This window comes from Corvus kubaryi, unplaced genomic scaffold (assembly GCF_017639235.1).
Source record: "Corvus kubaryi isolate FWS band 111438036 unplaced genomic scaffold, C.kubaryi_AGA036_p1.0 37308, whole genome shotgun sequence".
Classification (NCBI taxonomy): Eukaryota; Metazoa; Chordata; class Aves; order Passeriformes; family Corvidae; genus Corvus; species Corvus kubaryi.
In genome coordinates, this window is record NW_024581096.1 from 13113350 (window position 1) to 13136361 (window position 23012).

The 23012-nt window shown below is 37.7% G+C and overlaps 1 protein-coding gene across 3 annotated transcripts in view; it reads left to right on the top strand.

The window, feature by feature from the left end:
* The window catches only part of ZFR (zinc finger RNA binding protein), a 47722-nt gene that overhangs the window by 19410 nt on the left and 5300 nt on the right, over positions 1–23012 (top strand). Inside the window, exons 4-17 of one of the 3 annotated variants that reach the window (XM_042028558.1) lie at positions 471–615; positions 1447–1665; positions 2853–3103; positions 4528–4719; positions 6811–7111; positions 8014–8207; positions 9572–9691; positions 10194–10339; positions 10700–10862; positions 12954–13159; positions 13370–13520; positions 14916–15057; positions 19975–20072; positions 20893–20988. In XM_042028558.1, coding sequence (XP_041884492.1) covers positions 471–615; positions 1447–1665; positions 2853–3103; positions 4528–4719; positions 6811–7111; positions 8014–8207; positions 9572–9691; positions 10194–10339; positions 10700–10862; positions 12954–13159; positions 13370–13520; positions 14916–15057; positions 19975–20072; positions 20893–20988 — 2424 coding nt within the window. Of the gene's footprint in view, positions 1–470; positions 616–1446; positions 1666–2852; positions 3104–4527; positions 4720–6810; positions 7112–8013; positions 8208–9571; positions 9692–10193; positions 10340–10699; positions 10863–12953; positions 13160–13369; positions 13521–14915; positions 15058–19974; positions 20073–20892; positions 20989–23012 lie in introns of those variants that run through there. The other 2 variants (XM_042028559.1, XM_042028560.1) reach the window with 2 other exon arrangements.

Genomic DNA, 23012 nt, shown 5'->3' on the forward strand with positions numbered 1-23012 from the left:
ACCAAGAAAAATGTTGTTAATGATGAGATTTTTAAAGCCAATATAGATTCATGTTTCTACCCGTGAGAACTGGGCCTTTACTGGGCCTTGTAGAAATTCATGTTTTGTAGAGATATCTGGTGGGTTTTTTCTTAATATTTTACAGAAATAGAATGTGATACAGTCATTAAAAACTATTGAGAGTAGATGCTTTTCAAAAATAATTTGGTAGAGAAAGTGATTAATCATGAGGATAGTTTGTATATTAAGTCTGTAAAAGACCACTAGGGCTGTTTCAGTCTTGAAGTACCTGTAAAAGAACATTTAATTCCTGGAATGCATTTATTTGTATATACTGTACATGTAGATGGGGAGTTTTTATTCTGTTAAGAGTACACCAGAAGACAATACTTCCTTAATTCGACTCTGCGGATGACTTCTGTTACCCTAGCTGTATACCTACAGGTGGTTTCTCTGTTCTGAATCCTTAGGATTCCTACTCTTACGTTCGATCTACCGCCCCAGCTGTGGCTTATGACAGCAAACAATATTATCAGCAGCCAACTGCGACCGCAGCGGCCGTGGCTGCTGCTGCCCAGCCGCAGCCGTCAGTGGCTGAGTCCTACTACCAGACAGGTGGGTGGCATGATTCAAGCTGCTCTTGTTATTCACAATCTGTTGACTACTTTAAGCCTTAAAAATAGTTGTTTGACTATTTCACGTTATCTTTTTTTTTGTTGTTTTTGTTAAGTTTTGTCATGTAATCTCTGTCACTATGTAGAAAGGTCTTCTGTGCCTAGAACTTCATCACTTGTGACATTGCCATAAGTAGCTGCCTCTGCAGTTTGGACTGCCGCTAAATACACTCAAAACATACTTCTAGGCAAAGTTCCTACTGATTTGTCTACAAACCTTGCTGAAGTAGGTTGAGATAATCAATGTTGTGTTCAGACGATAACTTGGTTAGAAATGCTCTTTTAATTCTCTAGTTACTTCATGTATATAATTTTTTAATTATTCATATAATGATTGCTACAAAGCATGAATCCTGCCTAGTTTTTTTTTTACTTCACTTAGAAATAAGAGGAACATTTAGCTGTGCTTTGGTTTACAGTATTCTGGTAAAAGTGTTGGATAAGAAGGTTCTTTAAAACTTGTTTACAATCATGTTAAAAACATGGTAGCACAGTTAAAAATAAATAAATAAATTTGAGGCTTACTACTGTGAGCTGTGGTGTGATTAAATCATTGTGTGGTACATGGTATACAGTGCATACCCATGACAGGAAAGCAACCCAATGTACAACACTGAAAAGCAAAACAAATGAAACAAAAATCCCGAAACAAACACCCACTTTTTACACATTTGTTCACCAGCATATTGTTAATTTTCCCTTAATTTGGTTTGCACTTTGCTCAGCTAAAACATGTCAATGTTTGTTCACTTGTATTTTCTATCCTTACTAGCTCCTAAAGCAGGATATAGCCAAGGAGCAACTCAGTACACCCAAGCCCAGCAAACACGGCAAGTGACAGCTATAAAACCTGCAACCCCAAGTCCAGCAACAACAACATTTTCCATATATCCGGTGTCCTCGACTGTGCAGCCAGTGGCAGCTGCAGCCACTGTTGTTCCATCCTATACTCAGAGTGCAACGTACAGCACAACAGCAGTAACTTACTCTGGTAAGAATTCTGCATGTTTTGTTGCTGGGATCTTTGCAGTTGCTGCAGAACAGGCTTTCGAGGCTCAGAATTTTAGCAGTTCATGCTCGATTACATCATAGTCTGCTGAGAAGTATCAACCTGTTCAGTCATTACAATGGCAGAATGTTTTGTTGTATCTTTAAAAGAGGTTTGATGTCTTATGTGTTTGTTCTGTTACATGTGAGAGTATACAGAGTGCTGGCATTGCTACATGAACCATGACTTATTTTAAGGTCAAAAGGAATAAACAGGGGATATAAAACATAAGGAAATGCAGCCACACAGATGTTACTCTAGGAAAACAGGAAGGGTTACAGTTGTGTCTCTGTGCAGTTACAGAGACAGGAGAGAACAGTTCAGTATAAATCTTTTAAGTTTGGGTTGTTCTGACCCAAAATGGAATGAGAATGTGTGCTGAAAAGACTCTTGTTCAACCATTAGGAATCCAAAACATAGTTAAAGACGAAAATATGGTAACTTCATAGCCATAGATGGTAATTAACTGGTATGTTATAGCTACCCTGAACATTTTGTTTTCTTTTGTTTCCTGCTTAAAAAGGGCTTTTAATACTTCTTTGAGAGAGAGCCTAAGTTCCTTGATTTATTCAACTACAAATCAAGGACTGTGTAGCCAGGTGTTAGTGACCAAAGCATCTTCTCTGTACCAAAACAACTTAAATCACCGAAATAGGATGTAATAGCACTAGACAGTCTGTCTTTTATCTTCATTTTTTTACTCTTCCTCTGCATATTGTCAGTCCTTGCCATTAGGAAACTTGAACAGCAAATCTGGTTCTGGAAGATTGCTTGGTTCATGGGGCCTTTGCTAAATCTTCCGTTGAAATTCTTGTTCCATCGTACCCAATCTTTCCAGATGTACCAGGAAATTTCATATGTTCTTTAGGGATGCTTTGATGTATCTAACATAACTGTGTATCTGCAAAGATGTGTCTAAAATTGAATATATTCCAACATGATTGGTGGCTGTATATTTGTCTACTGTGAAACATGAAGCCAAATTCAAGACTGCCTGACAAGATCTCAGTAAATTACTTATATCTTGCCTTGCCCCTTGACGGTTATGCAACATGATTTGAATTAGTGTGTTATGTAATTGATACATTATATATGGTGATGTAACATTTGTTTTTATTTTAATTTTTCAGGTACCTCCTATTCTGGCTATGAAGCTGCAGTGTATTCAGCTGCATCGTCCTATTACCAACAGCAGCAGCAGCAGCAACAGAAACAGGCAGCAGCAGCAGCTGCTGCTGCTGCTGCAACAGCTGCATGGACAGGGACCACCTTTACTAAAAAGGCACCATTCCAAAATAAGCAACTGAAACCAAAACAGCCTCCCAAACCGCCCCAGATCCACTACTGTGACGTTTGCAAGATCAGCTGTGCTGGACCACAGGTATCTGTATTATGTATTCTTTTACTATACTTTATTCTACTGTACTTGATTAATAATTTCTTCAGCTAAAAAACCTGACCCTCTTAAGAGTCACAGGATTGTAGAATGGTCTGGGTTGGAAAGGACCTTGAAGATCATCTAGTTCCAAGCTGTGTGCTGTAGGCAGGGAGACCTTCCAACAGACCAGGTTGCTCAGAGCCCCATCCAGCCTGACCTTGAGCGCTTCCAGGGATGGGGCGTCCACAGCTTCTGTGGGCAGCCTGTGCCAGTGCCTCACCACCCTCACAGTAAAGAATTTCTTCTTAATACCTAAACCTACTCTTCTAGTTCAAGCCCATTCCCTCTTGTCCTGTCACCGCAGGCTTTTATAAAAAGTCTCTCTCCATCTTTCTTGTAGCCTTCCTTTAGGTACTAGAAGGTCCCAGTTAGGTCACCCCAAAGCCTTTTCTCTTCCAGGCTGAACCAACAAAACTGTCGTAGCCTTTCCTCATAGGAGGGGTGCTCCAACCCTCTAATCAAGAGTATGTGTTAATTTTTAAAGACCTGAGTCTATACTTCTACTAAAGGCATAATTAAATGAAAAGGTGTACTATCATAGAGAGGTCCTTTTGGAAGGCATAAAGATGCATCCCCTGAGCTTGTACAGAGAAGCTTCATGTGACTTCAGAATTATTTGAACCTTGGAATTGTATTTGTTTCTTTAACATAGGAAACTTCTTAGAAAATACTGTTTTGAAAGCTGTGGAAGTACATAAATTTTGTGAATGGTAAACCTGAAAATGTATTCTTCGTTGTGTTCGAACTTCCCCGTTTAGTGTCACAGTGGGTACAAGTGGCTAGAAAGTAGATACAAAGTCATGCAGAGTGTTTATTTGTCAGTCTGGCAAAACAGTTCTTTTTCTTTAGGTAAACTTGTCATTATTTCCTACCCTGTCTGCTCTAGATTGCCAGTATTAATATAGAAGCTTATATCAACAACTGCATTTCTTTTTCAGTACAGCTTTATTTGTGCACTACCTTCTTTTAAGTTGATTTTTCTGTTTATCTTGATACACTTACAGTTTGAAGGAAGCTCAAAATCAAGAATAAGTGCAATGCAAGAAACTGCAATTTTCTGATCATATCAAGTTTTCAGTGGTGATATCTGTTGACCACTACTTGATTGGGGAATTGAGAAGCTAGAGGAGAAAAACCTATATTATTTTACCTAAGTGTGGAATCCAGGTGCTGGAGAAGAAAATTTTCTGGTCTTAGATGTGGCCTATTAATCCCTTAGAGCATCTCATACAGCAGAAATGTTCAGTGTAGGAGGTATTTCTTAGGTAAAATGCGTGTTTTATGCTATGTTCTATATTACATGTATTCACGTGAATGATGAACCAGCAGTACAAAGCTTACTCTGTCTGTTTTGTTTATTTAAACAGACTTACAAAGAACACTTAGAAGGCCAGAAACACAAAAAGAAAGAAGCAGCATTAAAAGCTTCCCAGAACACCAATAACAACAGTACTTCTGCTCGTGGAACTCAGAATCAGTTGCGCTGTGAGCTTTGTGATGTGTCTTGTACTGGGGCAGATGCTTATGCTGCCCATATCCGTGGAGCCAAGCATCAGAAAGTAAGAGTTTTCTTTTGTTCTTAGCATGCAAGTCAGTATATACACTTCTCCACATGATTTTTTCTCATTTTAAGGAAGGAGAAAATATTCAGGAACAACATAATTTAAATTGTTTTATTTGAAGATGTTTAGTTCTTCTTTTCCTTTCAATCTTGTTTTTAGGCTCGCTATTAGAAAGGCCTTGTTGAAAGAAAGGGGGGGAATCTTGCTATGGCATCAGTGAAAAGAGGATATATTGGGATATCATGCAAATCATAGGAAGAAGGTGTGGAGTAAGATGAGGAAATGGTACCACTGAGGACATGTGGTACCATGCTTGTGCCCCCCTAACTTCTTTCAAGACTTTTCTTGAGATTCATCTTCCTTGTCTGGCTGGAACAGAAAATATTTCAGTGCACTCTGAAATGCTGTAAGCTGAGCCAGTGCAAAGAATAGGAGTGTTAGGCGTCGTTCCTTGGTAGTTCTTGCAAAGAAAACTGTCCTGTGGAAGGAAGGAACAATGTCCTGTAGTAGACTTTATAATGAGTATGTTTGGAAGACTTATGGTACACATGTTTTTATTACTGTGTGGGTGCTCTTATGTGGGCATTCTGAAAAAAAAACTCTGAAATGCTGTGACCTGTGGTTAAAATTTTACCATACAATAGTAAATACAGTGATAGGTAGAATATGTGTTTAGATATTACAGATTTTCCTCATAACGCTGGAAAGATTAATATCATTAACAAATACAGTATTAATACTCTGCTTTTATAGCTCTTTGCATCTCAGAACATAGGCATCAGTAACATTGTTCCTATTAAAATAAATAAATCTGACAACATACTTAAAATAATTTTCCCCCAAGAGCAAAAATTAAAATTTAGACAGACTTGTCTAGTGTTCTTCCTTAAATAAATTGAGCCATTACTGTTTTGGGTTGTGCCGAATAACTCTATAGGTATATGGAGTACAGTATATGTTACCCTTTTATATTTGGATATAGCTTTTTCTTTGTGATAGTCACAAACCACTGCTGTTTCAGCTTCTTACCGGTGTGAGAACGAGATCTCGAAGGACTCTCTTTATTGCTGTGGTAACTAAAGAACTGTGCATTCTACTGAAAAAAAGTAACTTTGAAGAGTTGCTTGAGCTTCAGTTTATAGTATTGTGTGACATTAATATGTCTGTATTCTGATAGGGAGCATAAAAAATAAGAACAAAAGCCTAAGAAATTAATTTGGACAGGTGTATGCATATCATGATTGTGTACATATTCACGTTTAAGGCATGTCTCACAGATTTGTATGGGGTTTTTTACTGCTATTTTCAAAACTCAGGCTTTAGGTTTGATTTTGTGTATTTTTTTCCTGTGGGCTACTTGCATTGCTTTTTTCAGGTGGTGGTCAGCAGTCACCAAAAAGAAGTGTTATTCTATGACAGACATGTTGTGGAAAGGCCTCTGCTTATTACTTCTAAGAATAAGCATGTACCTCTTTACTTTCTATGAAATGCCTCTTGAATCCTCCTTCACTCTTTCTGTACATTAGAAAAAAGGAAAATTTTTGCCTGAGGAATCCGTTCACCTTGGCTAAGTAACTTCGAAGTTCTTTCAATATGAAGACTCTTCAAATGTAGCAATCAAAAGACACAGTGTTGTTGAATCTGAATTAAATAACTCGTAGTTACATATATTGTTTGGACCAAAATAGTTCAGTGTACTGGGCTTTCATATGGAGACTAAAATGTGACTGGGCAACAAAACAGACACATTGAAACAGTGGGAGCAAACTCTTTCCTTGAATTATCCTGGTTTACAAGCTTTACTGTGTTTCTGTTCTTATCTAAACAGCTGTGGGAGTAAATGCCTGAATTTCTAATGGAAGTAAGCAATGTGAGATAACTATTAACTATTTCCTTGTTACAGATGACAATAGTTTTTACATGTCTATCTTATCTATCTTTTTTCTTCCCCAAGACCACTTTTGTAAAAAAAAAAAGCTAACTTTTAATTTGTGTTGCGTTTTTTCAGTTATATTTATGTTAGCAATAGGTTATTTTTATCGTTAACCCCAGGGAGATCATGTTACAAATTTGTCTTCCTACTTACAGGTAGTAAAGTTGCACACAAAACTTGGCAAACCCATTCCTTCGACTGAACCAAATGTGGTTACCCAAGCTACTTCCTCAACATCCACATCTGCTTCCAAACCAACTGCCTCTGCTTCAAATATAGCAACCAGCAGCAGTACAGTGAACTCCTCTGTTGCATCCTCTGCAGTGAAAATTCTTACTCCCACGGCAAACACACCACTTAACACTGCGTCCAACAACAAAACATCTTCAACTGCTGCTAATATAGCTGTAAAGAAAATATCTACACCGAAAATAAACTTTGTTGGCAAGTACAGAAGTCAGTCTTTATTTTGAAACCTAACCTCTTCCATAAATTCTTCTTAAGAATTAGTGCAGCAGATACAAAATGTATTTAGTTAACTCTGTGCATGATTAACTCCACTGTGTTTAAGGGAATTACTGATAGGTGGTAATGTCTATTAAAGTTTTGCTTCAGAATTTATGGTGTTTTCTACCCAGTTGTTTCCATCACCTGGCCTCTCTTGAATGCTTTTCCCACCTTCATAAGAAGCCTCCTACCTTTGGTTTCTTATGTAGTAGCTGCTGGAGTATTGCAGTTTTTAGTCCTAATTTCAGTTCATGGCCGGGGCTGTTAATGCACCTGCAATAGATTGGCAGTTGGTGGTGGGCATCTGAAACATCCTTTTTACAGTGGAAAACTAACCATGGAAACTTGAACTGAACAGAGCAGAGATGGGAAACAGCTGTTCCACAGTAAGCTATCCTCTCCTCAAGGAGAGACCTATACAGTTGCAACACTAAGGGTATACTGCCTTGACCAGTACAAACATTAAAAGGTTTTGAAGTACTTTTTTTGGATGCATTTACAAAATGACAAAAAAGGAGATTACTAAAATACATATTCTGAGTTGTTCCCATTCAGTCCTGTGTCTTGAAAAAGCAGGAAAACAAGTAACCAAAACAGTAATTTTATAAAGTGAAAGTTTTTCTTGTTAGAATAAAACACTTCAGTGTTTAAGTAACTTGAATGTTGTTAAACTTACTATTGAAATATTTAGTTGTATTGAAAATATATTTAAGTTTCAGTTGATTTTAAAAGACCAATAATGCTGTGGCCAGACCACAGATACTGGCAAATAAAATCCTCGGTTTGCACATCATGTTTAATCGCATTCTCATTTTATGAAGGGTAATAATTTAACTTTTTTTGATTTCTAGGTGGCAATAAGCTTCAGACAACAGGAAGTAAAATGGAAGAAATGAAATCAGCTGAAAGTGTTAAAACACCTCCTGCTGCTGCAGTACAAACACAGGAAGTAAAACCTGACACAGCAGCTGAACCAGTGACTCCCACAACTCTTGCTGCCTTGCAAAGTGATGTCCAGCCAGTGGGCCATGACTATGTGGAGGAGGTATTAATATGAAAATGTGTATTATTTTTTATCTGTTTTAGTGAAACACAGTCACAGAGTGGTTGAGGTTGGTAGCGACCTCTTTAGCTCATCTGGTTCAACCACCCTGCTTGAGAAGGACCACCAACAGCCCATCACTCAGGACCATGTCCAGATGGTTTTTGAGAATGTCAAAGGATAGAGACTCCGTAACTTGCCCTGAGCAGCTGTGCCAGGGCACAGTCACTCACAATAAAAAAGAGTTTTCTGATGTTCAGCTATGTTTCAGTTGGTCCTCATTGTCTCTGGTCCTGGCACTGGGCACCATTGAAAAAAGTCTTTCTCTGTCCTCTTTGCACCCTTCCACCAGGTATTTATATGCACTGATATGATTCCCCTCAGCCTCCTCTTCCCCACATGAGACAGCTGAGGTCCCTCTGGATGTCAATGCCATCCTTTGGCATATCAGCCACTCTTCTTAGTTTTGTGTCATCAGCAAACTAGCTGAGGGTACATTCCGCCCCATTGCCCAGAGCATTACTGAAGATGTTACAGGATGGTGTTGATCCTGGGGGTGCACTGCTGGCTCCTCGCCTCCAGCTGGCCTTCATTCTGCTGATCACCACCCTTGGCCAGGCTGTTCAGACAGCTTTCAGTCCACCTCACTGTATGCTTATCCAGCCTATGCATTAACAGCTTGTGTAGGAGGATATTGTGGTAAGACTGTGTCCAAGGCTTTACTGAAATCCCAGTAGACAGTCTTGACTGCTCTGTCTGCATCTACCAGCCCTTCACCTTGGTGAAGTCGTGCTGACTGCTCCTGATGGTTTTCTTGCTCTCATTATACCTGGCAATGGTTTCCAGGATTAGCTGCTCCATCACCTTCCCAGAGATCAAGATGAGGTTGACTATCTGTAATTCTCTGGGTTCTCACTGAAGATAAGAGTGACAAGGCAACCTGCAAAGGCTTGTGCATATGTTTCCATTTTTGTATTGTGCATGTTTCTTTTTTGCTCAGTGGGGCATTCTTCATGTGGTTGGTATGAGACAGGTGGATTAAGTGTGATGTAAATTTTGCATGATATACAGGTTTATAATTTATTACCTCAGTATGTTCAGATTTGACTTTACAGCTGTGCACTCTTTGAAATGGAAGGCCCTTGTTCCTTGCTCGTTACCAAGCACAGTGGTGTGTCTGTCAGAACTGAAGGTTCTACTTTTCTACTTTGCCTTCTTTCACTTATTGTGTGAACTTCTTAATATGTCTTGAGACAGGTAGACATTATCAAGTGTCACTGGAGAATTAGATTAATGGATAATTAAATTTTATATCCCCTTTATTACAAAAAAAAAAAGGCCAAAGGTGTTATAACTTTATTTTTCAGGTAAGGAATGATGAAGGAAAGGTGATCCGCTTTCACTGTAAACTCTGTGAATGCAGTTTTAATGATCCTAATGCCAAGGAGATGCACTTGAAAGGGCGGCGGCACAGACTTCAGTACAAGGTAGAAATGCTAATGCTTCTCTCTGAAAATTGACCAGATATCAGCTGACTGGTTGCCCGTTCTTAGGTTTAAAGACTAGACAAAAGGAGGCATTCTGTGTAAATAGCATGTTAAAAAAGAGAAATATATTTCTTAGGCAATATAGTCTTTAAAGAATAATGCAAACTGTGAAACTGTTACTTTGGTTGGGTTTTTTAAAATGTTTTGAATATTGCTTGTAGTACAACCTATGCAAGCAACAATAGGTTCTTTATGTTGCTTACCATTGAGTTTTAAGAGAGTAAAATAGTATTGCTCAGTGGTTTTGGTAGGATAAGCAACACACACTCTTTGTGTTGCAGATTTTTTAGTGATAAGTGCATTTGTGCAGTTCTAAAACTGCATTTTACTCTCCTTGATTTTCTTGTAGATGACTAGTGTATGTTAAATATGTCAGAACAGCTCTGTAACCTTGAGATGAGGACAGGAAAGCAACATTTAATTCATTATTTTTCTGATCTAGAAAAAAGTAAACCCAGATTTACAAGTAGAAGTAAAGCCCAGTATTCGAGCAAGAAAAATTCAAGAGGAGAAGATGAGGAAACAGATGCAGAAAGAAGAATACTGGAGAAGGCGAGAAGAGGAGGAACGCTGGAGGATGGAAATGAGGTAATGCATTCTGTTTCTTGAATGAATGTGACAAAGCTGCTGTCAGATTGTCTGAAACTAAACTCTATATTTACTTATTTTAAATACTCAGGGAACTCTGTACTGTCTTGTTTTAAATCGTCATTCTCTCTCTGCAGTTTTTGCTTGTTACTGTTCAATCCTTCTGAGGAATGCAGAGTTAGTAGAATTACTTTGCTATAAATCCAGACCTACTTTTACAACAATAATTCATGTTAGTTACCCTCTGTTCATTGGTATTTGCTTATGGCTGCTAAAAGTTGTTGAGGATAGAGAAGAATCTCTCTAGAGCAATGGCAAGTATTAACTGCTGTGTAAAGAGAACACTTTGATGCACTTCAGGCGATATGAAGAGGACATGTACTGGAGGAGAATGGAGGAAGAGCAACATCACTGGGATGACCGTCGCAGAATACCAGATGGAGGATATCCTCATGGCCCTCCAGGACCTCTAGGCCTGCTGGGAGTTAGACCTGGAATGCCTCCTCAACCCCAAGGACCAGCTGTGAGTTTCTTAACTTGAGAAAAAAATTAAACTATTCTTACCAGCAGGCACAGTTAAGAATTATAAATTATTCAGTGCTGCTTCACTTGTCTCCAGTGTTTCTTAATAAAGGATTTGGAAAAGTGAAGAGGAAATTATATGCTAATGAAATGGTGTAGGTGGACTAGTCTTCCAAAGTAAGTCCAGTGAAATGAAAAGAGGATGCTTCAAATACTGCTGCTTCTGAAATACAAGTCGTACTGGATTTTTGTACTTTTTACTTTATTTGATTGCATTATACAACCTTATTTAACTAATTGTGGACAAATGTATGGATAAAAAGTGGCTGGATCATCAGTCTTGGAGAGTAATGCTTAGTGGTGCATCATACTCTAGCTGTGTGGCGTGCAGTACCACATGGGTTGGTCCTGGGATTAGTCTGATAAGCACTTTATCAGTGATCTGAAAGGTGATGGAGTGAGTGTACACTCCTGAGGTTTGCAACTGGCATGAACCTCAATCATCTTGGGTGGGGAGAATACCTGATACCTTTGAGGGCAAGGCCACCATACAGAGGAACCTAGGCAGGCTGTAGGAATGGAACATTATGGAATTCTGCAGGAAAAATGCCTAATGCTGAATTCAGAAAGGAACAACCCCTTGAATTGATAGAGTCTGGGTAGCAGTCCTGGTGAAAGGGATGCAGGGGTCCTGGCAAACAGCAATCTAGGTATGAGTCAGCAGTGTGCCCTGGCAGCAGGGCCAGCAGCAACCTGGGCTTTAGTAACAGGAGCATAATTAATAGATGAAGGGAAGTGATCAGCTTTCGTTAGACCCTAACTGCAGTGCTACATTTAATTTTGGGCTTTCCAATAGAAGATATATAAACCATAATAGGCTCAGTGTGGGGCTACCAGGATGGTCAGGGGTCTGGTGATGCCTTATCCCCTAGTCCTAGAATTAAGTCAGACATGGTTAAGGGATAAAAGGGTTTTTACTTCGGTATTTAATAGGGATCTTTATGGTGCAACAGTTTGTCAAGATGGAACACGCCAAAATGCACGCACCCCATATATCACATATACAATTTTATAGACCTTGCAAATTAGCATATCTGACAAAGATTCCCCAATGAGAGGCTTAAATGAATGGTGTGACATCTCCCTATTCGAAAGTATTCCCCCCCCAGATGGGCCTAATCTTAGTTTACAGAATACGTTCTAGAGAGGGCCTTGGCTTTTCAAGATAGCACAAGGCTTTCTGGCCTCCAGATGTGAGGCCTTCAGGATGTGTGGTGTTCTGGCCTAGCAGAATTCCAGGACTATGCTAAGATATCAGGCTTAAAGATTGCAAGTATGTGTGCTAAGGACACTGAGAATACATAAAAGGTGTGTAAAAGAAAAAGGCAAGAAATCATCATGGCATCACTGGAACACGTGCCCTGTGAGGAGAGACAGGCATCTGGGCTTGTTCAGCCTGGAGAAGAGCTTCAGTGGGATGTAATAGCCTTCTAATAGCTGTGCATTATAAAGGATATGGAGCTAGGCTTTTTACAGTCCTGAGAGGGTGAGATAACACCGAGTTTAAGCCAAGGCAAAAGAGGTTGGGACTGAATACAGGAAATCATCTTTTTTTTATACAGCTGTTGTGCAACCTCCATCTTCAAAGGTTTTCAAAAACCAACAGGCTAAAACCCTGAACAACATGATGTGGTCTTCAAGCTGACCATGTTTTGCACAGGAGGTTGGTCTCGATGACCTTCTGAGGGTCCATCTTGTGATTGTATGAAAGCAGTCGTGGATGCTTTATTTTGCAGCAATATGCAAATATTTCCCAGTTGACAGAAAGACAAGAAGTACTAATGTTGAGGAGGTACCTCTGATCTTGGGATTTTGTTTTTGTTTAATTTTGATACATTTCATGTCTTTTCAGACATGATTGATTGTGACCAGCGTAGGCTGTTGAGGAGATTTCATGTTTTGTTACATTTCAGTGATGTGAGGTTTGAATATTCTGTTCTTTATCCACATGTTTGGGTTTTCCTCGTTTTGTCTCATTTGTGACCTTGGAAGTGCACCCAAGTCTCAGAAATACACTTTTTTGTCTGTTCAGCCTCTGCGCCGCCCTGACTCCTCTGATGACCGCTATGTGATGACCAAGCATGCTGCTATATATCCAACTGAGGAGGAACTTCAGGCAGTCCAAAAAATTGTTTCTATTACTGAGCGTGCTTTGAAACTGGTTTCTGACAGCATGACTGATCATGAAAAAAGCAAGAACAAAGAGGGAGATGACAAAAAGGATGGAAGTAAAGACAGGTATTTTACTTTATTACTTTTTAAGAATTTTATTGTTTTTCTTTCCCGTTATCCATGCTTCCAGGATCTCATCTCTTTGGGGTTTTTTACAGTATTTTGAAGTCTCAGAAGCATGTGGAATACTGTTTTATTTCACTTTTTTATCTTAAGGATTATTTTTATTATTTTTACATTATTATTTTAAATGCAACTTTTAACTATAATTCACAGAGCTTTGAAAGGCGTTTTACGGGTGGGCGTTTTGGCTAAAGGTTTGCTACTCCGTGGAGACCGAAACGTCAATCTTGTTTTGTTGTGTGCTGAGAAGCCCTCCAAGACGTTACTCAGTCGTATTGCTGAAAGTCTCCCTAAGCAACTTGCAGTAAGTAGAATTTAGATTTTTAGATTTGAATTTTTGTAAGAGTACTGTAAAAATCTGTCCTCAAGTTAAATGTCTGCAGGGCTCACTGTGCTGCTGCGTGACATAGCCAAGGTTCAGTTTCTTTCCGTATTCTGAGTGTTTCTGTCTGAATTCAGAGACTGCTGCGTGTTCTGCATTCTCTATATTGTGTCCATACAAGCGTGTGCTCTAGCAGTGTAGTATCAATCACCATTTAATAGACTTCATTTATGTGGGAAATAGAAATGAGCATGAGGAAGGCCATTAATCAGTTACCAGTAGCAATAGAGGTAATTGCGCAGTGTTACAGCACGCCTGCTGCCTCAAGGTCAAAGTTCTCCATTAATGCCTGTCTTTTGTGCTTACATATTGGCTCCTATTCATATGTGTCAGTGCTTTATAGTTCAGAATTAGTTAGCTAAGTCTTATGTGGGATTTTTTTTATAATTTGGACCTTTAGAAAAGCAAACATGCAATCTTAGAGCATTCAGTGAAATTAATACAAACCCTTTACAGAATTTCCACAAGAAAGTATAAAACCTCTGGTCTCTGATGAACAAAGCCTGTCACTATAGAGTGCTTGTCGCAGCATTAGTATGTCGGTGCAGTCTAGTAAAATGCTTGACAGAATCACTGGCATGGTAGAAGCTTTAGCAGGATCAGATTAATTAGAAAATAATCTCAAATTTGCTCATTTGAAGTAACAGAACAAAAGTAAATTTTAAAAATGGGCATCTTGGTATGTCTTTGTGGAAATGTTCACTTGTCCGTGTGTGTGGAAGAAGGTCACGGAGGTGCCTACAGCTTCCTTTTGGGGCTATTTAGAATTATTAAATAAAGTTGCAGAAGGCAATTCAAAATAACCACTTTGTTAGTTACTCTTACTTTTTTTTTTTTCTGGTACTTATCTTGCCCTTTGTTTAACATTTTGTGATACCCAAGCATAGGATGTACCTAGCAATACCCATCTGTAACTGCGAGCTTGAAAAATAACCCCTGCATCTTTGCTTTTTAAAGGCTTCTATGTTCCAGTGAGAAACACCCTGCTAATTAATTGGCACTGAGGCTTTTCTTTATCTCAAACCCCATCAAGATTCTCGTTATGTAATTGTAATTATGTTATGTAATTGTATATTAATTTCCTTTCTGGGCATCTGACTTCTTGGTTATGTATTTTCATTAATAATTTGGAAACAACATGCAAGTCCACATATATCTTTACACTGTGTAGTGTGGTTTCTATGACTACACAGGTATCTGTTTCATATAATTGTGGTTCTATCTTTTTCTTAAAAAATGACTATGTTGGAATCCTTTTTCTTCCTCATACTTTTATTGGCCACATGCTAATAGAAATTTCTGTTTCTCAATATTTAGGTAATCAGTCCAGAGAAATACGATATCAAGTGTGCAGTCCCAGAAGCAGCAATAATTTTAAATTCGTGTGTGGAACCCAAAATGCAAGTTACAATCACACTGACATCTCCAGTCATTCGGGAAGAGAACATGAGGGATGGAGGTTGGGAAGTTGTTAAAGACGTTACTTCTTTCTCATCTGTTTTTTTATGTTTATCTATTCTGCTTAAGATGGCACTAAGGTCCTGGAAGGCAACATGCTGGCACATGTATTTGATCGAAACCTTGTTTTTCAACAACCCGTCTCAGTAGAGAACAGTTGGTTAAAAGAAATGTGTATATGATGCTTTTATTTAATTTTTTAAATTTCTAACTTTATATCCAACCTCAGCTTTCTGGAAAAGGTACAAGCTTGACTTTTTTCCCCCTCTTTTAAAATTATGTGGAAAACAAAGTATTTTATAGCAAGTGGCTATAAACTGGCTTTCTAGAGCAGACTTGCCTTAAGAGAAAGATTATATGGATTTAGAAAATCGAATCCCATGTTTTTGGGTTTGAACTGGGTCAGTATTACCATCACTTGGACATTCTGAATAGCGCCACTTAAAATGCACTTTTACAGTACTTTTGACAGTAACAGTGCTTCTAACTTTAAAAGATGATGCGATTTTTTCCAGCTCTCTGAGGTTGTTTTTTGGTCTGGAGTGCTTTTTGAGTATATTTAGGCTCCTGGTATTACAATCAGTCTTCTATCCAACTGGCAAACCCAACTAGTACAATAAGAAATGGCTTTGTTGTTGAGCTGAAGCAGAAGGTGGAGCTTGGGAATCAATTTACGTTTCCAAAGTCCGCAGTTTTTCTGGTGCCAGCAGTGTTGCTTTAGGGTCTGTTCTGTAACACTTTCAAAGCTCCAAAAGCTTTTAAGCCAACAAGCATGATTAATGTCTGCAGTACATTGGTTCTTTTTATTTATGGGTCAGATAAAATTAACTTTGTTTCCTTTTAATCCTGTATTTTCATAGTTGAAAGAGATCATAGCAAACAGGGTTCTGGTGTTTGACAGTGAACCTACAAATAGGAAATCTGAGGCTGTTTTAACACTTCTCATATGCAGGTTGAAAGAAATTGTATGTGTGTATGTATACATGTGCTTGTGTATATACGTATTTATATAAGCCACGGAGGTTTTTTTTATATTTCATCTCATCATTACATGTCCTCTAAAATACTTGAGGTTTTTATATTGCATTAGTAAGTGTCCTGTAGCTGTGACTAGTGCATTTATAAGCGAGCTATGTTAACAAAGTCATCCTACATAATCAGAAAGAAAAATTTCAAGATGCATTCTGTGGTTTGGATGACTTCCAAAGAGTCTTAGAGTGTTTTGTACATGATTTTTAAACTGTGCATAATATTCCTAGCTATAAAGGGTTTGTATGTGTACTGTCACACCCAACCAGTTTTACTTGGTTTTTGACAATCTGAGTGTAACATGACTTTGGGCTGAATCCAACTTTCCATATTATTTAACTTTATAAAGAATGCATTTTATTATTAAATTAGACTAACCATTCAACTAAATTAACCCTTAATGCCATGTTTATTTCTTGATCTACTGTGCAAAAGTGCAGTATTGATTCCTGCTACAATACTCCATTTCAACTAAGTGGTTTCTGGCCCAACATTCTATGATGTGGACTAAAAATAAAACAAATTTAAAATTGCTATCATCAGTCCCCTAAGTTATGCCACCAAAAGGAAACAAATCTGTATTTTTGTCTGACCCACACTTGAGTTAAATTATCTTTGTGAGTTTATTCACTGCCGAATGCAGTACTGCCTCTAGGCAAACGAAGTCAATTTAGACTTCTCTTCAAGACACTGAGCAGTATAAAATGGATGTGTAGAAAAGTTTACTTTTGAAACTGGAGCAAATAGAAGACTGAATTGCCAATTATTGCAGGAAAGAAGTTCCTTATTCCGAAGACTGCTGCTTATTTGCTGCAGAGTAACAGTATGTGTTTGTGTTTTCCTTCCTGCAGCTTCTCATGCTCTGTGTCTTACACTGGTTTAAAGTTTTCATTTTCCCTAGCCCACTTGGGGAGCTAGTTAAGGAAGGCTTTACCGGAAGAACCAGTCTGAGTAAAGATGCAACTTGAGTCTTGCATGTGGAGTAGAATCATGTTTGATGTATTATTACATGATAAAAGTCTGAAAAATTAAACAGTGAAATGAAATTGTTAACCGCATAGCTACTGTTCCTTACAGTGTTGTGCGTTTGACAGTTGACCGAATCTAATACATTCGAAGAGCTCTAACCCAGCTGTGGAGTCTTCCTTCATCAAACAAAGTGTACATACCTACAAACACATCTGTGTGTGCGCGTGTGTCTTTTTTATCCTTAGCTAACAGCCCCGGTCCAAAGCCTTCTAGCAGAGGGACTTGATTCCTGTCAGGGGTTGCTGCCAAGACATCGGAAGGATTTTTGACCAAGGTTTTCTAAAGCTCAGTGTCACACCTGCCATGCTTTACAAAGGAGGGGTTTGGATGCATAGTCCTAGCATCTGCTGTTACTTCGTGTTTGTTTCTTTTTTTTTTTTTCTTTTCGTCTTTGTCTCTCTCCTAGAATGAAGCAGTGTTCACACTAGTCTTATAATAGTTGACTGGACAAAATGTATTTTACATAATAAAACTTACCTAAATTGACATACCTGTTAACTTTTAATGAAGAGGTAGTGTGGACACAGCACGTCTAACTGAAGATTAACCCCTTATGTTTAGGCTAGTAATAAGTTATACAGGGTAAGAATTCATGCCCGTATTCTGTAAATTAATTCAGTTTTGTCTCAGTTTAGTAGGGTGGTAGGTTAGGCATCTGATTTTAGTTAAATAGTCTTTAAGGGGTTAATCCTGAAATGTGAAACATATGCAAAAATCCACAGAATAAATATTACAGGAGTTCCTTGATATATTTTTTCAGTCAATGTTTTCTCAGTGTAGTACGTGCCTCAGCAACTTCTGACTTTGAGAGTCTTTTTAAGTTCCATGGGTATTCTTATGATAGCTATTAGTAACCCATATTAGATCAACATTTCCAGCACTAAGTAAGATTCTTTTCTGTACATTTTAATTGCAATTCTTCTTAGTAAAATTATTTTACAAATTGAAGGTTTTCAGAGGTAGAAGTAAAGTTTCAAATTATTCAATGACTTATTGTGCTAAAGGTTTGCACAGTGTCACCTATTTACATATTAGTTTAGAAGAAAGTAAATAATTGACTGATTAGGCTATTGACCCCACAGCACCTATTTTCATTTTTTAATTTCTCAACCTTACTTTGCCACTTTTTCCTGTGGTAGGTTTTCTCAGGATGTACTCCTTGTCTCATATATCTGGGTTGTACCCCTTTCATCACTTAGCTTTAGCTGGCACCCCTTTTGTATAGGTTTGGAGGGGATTCTTATTGTTGTTTCTTTTTGGGATTTTTAAAATTGGTTTTGTTTTAAAAGAAACATCACTTTAAACATTTTCATTTGCTCTGTAATTGCCTTGTTAGTGAAGATTGTCATCTTTCCACTTCAATATATAGCCTGTAAGCTGGAATATCTGTGTGAGAAGTTACCTATGTTCTTCTCAACTTTGCTCTTATGAAGTCTTCGCATTTTTATCTCTGTGCAGAGCAATAGAATTATCCTATCAAAATGCTCAAATCTGAATACTAGTAGTAGTACTTCACATTAAATTTAGTTACTGTATTGCAAAGTTATGCCACCATGTTAATTCATGGCCTCTTAGCTCTGTATTGTAAAGAATCCTACTATACATTTGTGATTTCAGAGCACAATTTCTGCAACATTCCTAAAAGCTTCTCGTTGCAGGAATGTTTCACGAGTCTCATTATTTTTTATTTTATTTTATTCCCTGGCTTACCTAAATTTAGGTCTTGGAGAAGTAAACTGTACTGTTCCAAACAGCCAGCTCCTGTGAAATGTGTGCCATTGAGTGATGGCTTTTTGTTTCATCTTATCTGGTGTATCGCCAGTTATGCTACCACATATGTTGTGACTAGTCACGATAGCCATTTTCATAATGAGCAAAAAAATAACTTCTAACGGTGATCACTGATCTGATTATATCCATACAGTTTTCAAGTAACCTGAGGATACCATTTCACATTGTTTAGTGGTTCCAGTTTCATTGATTAAACCACTTCTGTGGTCTCTTCATTTTTGGTAGCAAACCAGTCAGCTTGGTAATTAAGTTTTTTTTGAACATTTAAATATGCAAGGTCTGCTATGTTTTCTGCATCTTTCAGAAATTTTGCTTTGTTTTTTTGACTATTCCTTGCTTCTCTTTATCTTGTTGACTCTGTGTAAAGTAGTCCCTTTTTAGATCCTTTCTTGCATCCTAAGTGTTGCTGGAACATATATATTATGGGCTGAGGAATTTTATTTATATGGCTAAGAGAGAAGGTACTAGAAAACAAGGAACTCTGTAATATTGAAGAACATGTCACATTCCTTTAGTCAGGTTTTTACAGCAAAATAATTTCAAGTTTAAGGCATGATAAAAATAACATCATTACTAAACATTTAGTGCTTTTAAGATTTGTTATACTTAGCTTTTCTTTCAAGAATAGGTCCCAAATAACACGTGACAATTAAAATTTAAAAGAAACTAAGTTTGAATGTTTCTACTTGGTTAAAGTGGATTTTTGTGTTCCTTCTGTCTTGTGTTCTCTGTGCTGGTGCGCTGTGTCCAACCATCCTTCCTTCGGTATTTAATTTTAGGGGATATGTGTTTTTCCAGTGTTAGCTGAAATAAAGAAGTACTACGCATTGCATAATCAGCAATGCAGTTGAAAATAACCTCAGAGCTGAAGTGCAATATGCTCTTGATCTTCATACTGGGTCAATGCTCTAATCCTAATTGAGCGACTTTTGCTGAACATTTACATTTCTCGTTCAAGGGTTTAAACTTTAAATGGCATGTGTGACATTGAAGCTATTTAAGGAAGTGTCTTTCTCACCTGGTCAAACACCCATTCCTCACTGCATTTTGCCAATTCAATCCATTTTAGATGTAACCTCGGGTATGGTGAAAGACCCACCGGACGTCTTGGACAGGCAAAAATGCCTTGACGCTCTGGCTGCTCTACGCCACGCTAAGTGGTTCCAGGTTCGGAACATCATTTTACTTTCTTCTTGTAGCCTTATGAGAGATTAGTTCAGTTGCAATATAAATGTTTAACTGTGTGAAAACACTCAGCGTTGTTCATGCTAATAATATTTAATATTTCTCTGGTCCCTAAATTTAACTGTAGAAGGTTGAGTATGGAGGAGCTGCTTTATGCAGTTATTGCTCATTTGACGTCATTTTTTTTTCTGGTCATTGAGAAGGCGATGTTGAAAGCTTGACTCGCTTGGGGTGATCATATGTTGTATATTTGTTATATATTCCATAAGGCTGCAGAGTAACTTCGCTTTAAATAATGGAATATGTGTTTAAAGCTTTGTGTTTAGATTTAAGACTTTTTTTCCTATTTCTTTAAGTGCATTAAGTGTAGGGAATGAAAGGTGAGAAGCAACTGTTTGGTTTAGTGACTTTGCATTCTGGCAAAGGCACAATAAAGAAACCAAACAGATTCCCTTGACCTTTCAGTCTCTATACCTATTTCTTAGATCTTTACTTTATCCTTTTTATTTCTAATATAGAAAGATGCTGTATTTATTGTTACAAATGAACATAGGTCAAAGTGTATAGGGGATCAAGAAATGTTATTCTTGTATAACCTGTGCACTTTGACTTCTACCACCTTAAATTACTAACCCTGTATAAAATACTGCTGTAAATGGCAGCTCACGGAATAAAGTTGTAGAACGATTTGTTTCAATCTTGTATCTGAGCTTCCATTGAACAGTGGTGTTTTAGTGTTTCAACATTTCCTGTTGGCTGTAGGTGCAGGGGTTAATTAATTTGATTTTGTATTGCTCTCAAGGCTAGAGCTAATGGTCTGCAGTCCTGTGTGATTATCATACGTATTCTTCGTGACCTCTGTCAGCGGGTTCCTACTTGGTCTGATTTTCCAAGCTGGGTAAGTAATGTGTTTTTTTAATGAGTCATCTTAATAAATATGTTACTACAAGGAAATTATAGGGAAGTGTTAATACAATTTTTAAATTCGGACTGTTTCAACAAGTAATGCAGAGTTTTGTTTGGGAATTTTTGAGGTTTTTTTGCTAACAAATTCTCCAGATTCCCTCTTAAAAATACAGTTTTCTGAGATTTTGTCATTTAAAGCTGGAAGGGTTTGGTTTTTTTTTTCCCCAAAAGGAATTTTCTTGTTTCTTTTTATTCTTTGTGAATAGATTCCTATTCTAGGTTTTAGCATTTTTTTTCCTTTATACAAAAAAACCTACTTTTTTCTAACTACCTACTTCGAATTGCTTGGAGTTTGCTGAGGCTTATTTAAAATAATGTTGGCTGTGCCCAGATAGTTCTGTGATAACAGAAAGAACTTGAAAGAAAAAACCACAGTAATTCTTATGATTGTTAATATATCCCTTTCTCAAGGTAAAATACCACAGTACTTAAGTACAGCCTGTGGTTGTGTCATCATCATATTTTAGTCAGTGTCACTTAAATCTCTGGATTTTATCAGGTCACCTCTCTTAATTCTTGCAGTTAAGTCTTGGAGCATTGCTTTTGCATTGACTATCTTACATTATCTCTCCAGGAGTGCAACATGTGCTCCAAATACTAAGAGATGTAGGATCTGTAGATTGCACAAAGTTAGTCTGGAACAAATACCTGAAGTATGTTTTCTGTGGAAGTAAATTAGCTCTGACTGTTGTATTTTGCAGACCAAATCCAGTTTGCACTGTGCTGCTTCCTTCTCAGTTTTGGCAGGAAGAGTGCTAATATTGTCAAAAAAGTTTGAGCAGTTGACTTCATTTCAATGAGAAGTTTTACAACTCTACTAAGTTTGCAGACAGTTTTATTAAATTACTTCTAATAATATTTATTGCTTCTGGAAAGGAAGAGTGGAGCAGTAATGTCTGCTTTTTTAAATATTTAAAGGGAAAAAAACTAGTGCCAGTTTCAGTATTGCATTTCATGAAAAGTACACTAAAAAAATACAGCTTAAAAGATGCTAAAAAGTAAGTACTCTGTTAATATCACTATGATACTGAGTTACCAGAGAATGAACCCTGGCATACTTTCAGAAAAGTATCCTTACAACTATTGCAACACAGAGCAGACACATGGGGGAAGAATAAGAAATGTGGTTTCTTAATTCCCACATTATCTGTTCCAAGGCACATCCAGAAGGGAAGAGATGTATGAAGCAGTGTGTCAGACCTTGCTGTATCTCAGCCCTCTCCAAAAGGGCTGATTCCTGATTTGCTCCTGGTACCTGATGCATTCTCAGTGACATGGATCAGCAATGAACTGTAGTCAGCTGTTCTTTTGGCCTGTAGGAAAAGTCTTACTTATAAAAACAATGACAAAATGAAAGTGATGATTTCTGCCAGTTCAGATGGAATTTCATAGATTGGAGTAATACAGTTTTCTGGATACAGACCTTCTCCTACCATCTATACTAGAAACCTTTTACAAACCAGATGACAGAGCTTTTTAAAAAAAAAAACATAAGTAGTTGTAAAAATAGAAGATACTAGGAAGTCTGAATGTTCACAGTAGTAGCACTTCATGTGCCTGAAAGTAAAACCTAAATTAGAAGAACTTTGTCAGGTTCCTACGCATTGTTCAAATTTGAAATCCAGCCTTTTGTGCACATGAACACCAGCACATCATAATACACATTTTCCTAGGATTGAGTTAGAGACATCAGTGTATTGTATGAGGATCCAAAAGAACTAGATTCTAAAAAATTTAAATCCAAGATCTGCTTTTTTTTCTTTACTGATGCACTTTGCTTTCTACTTGAAAACGACTAAATTTCTGTTGCCAAATCCTGACTGATACAGTAGGGCATGGAAATAATGTGCTCAGTAATTGAAATCTGTCAGTTAAATGGAGCTAAAATAGAAAGGAATGGGCACCCTTAGTGAAGGATTGTGATCAGTGCTGCCTGTAGTTACTTGCATACATCAG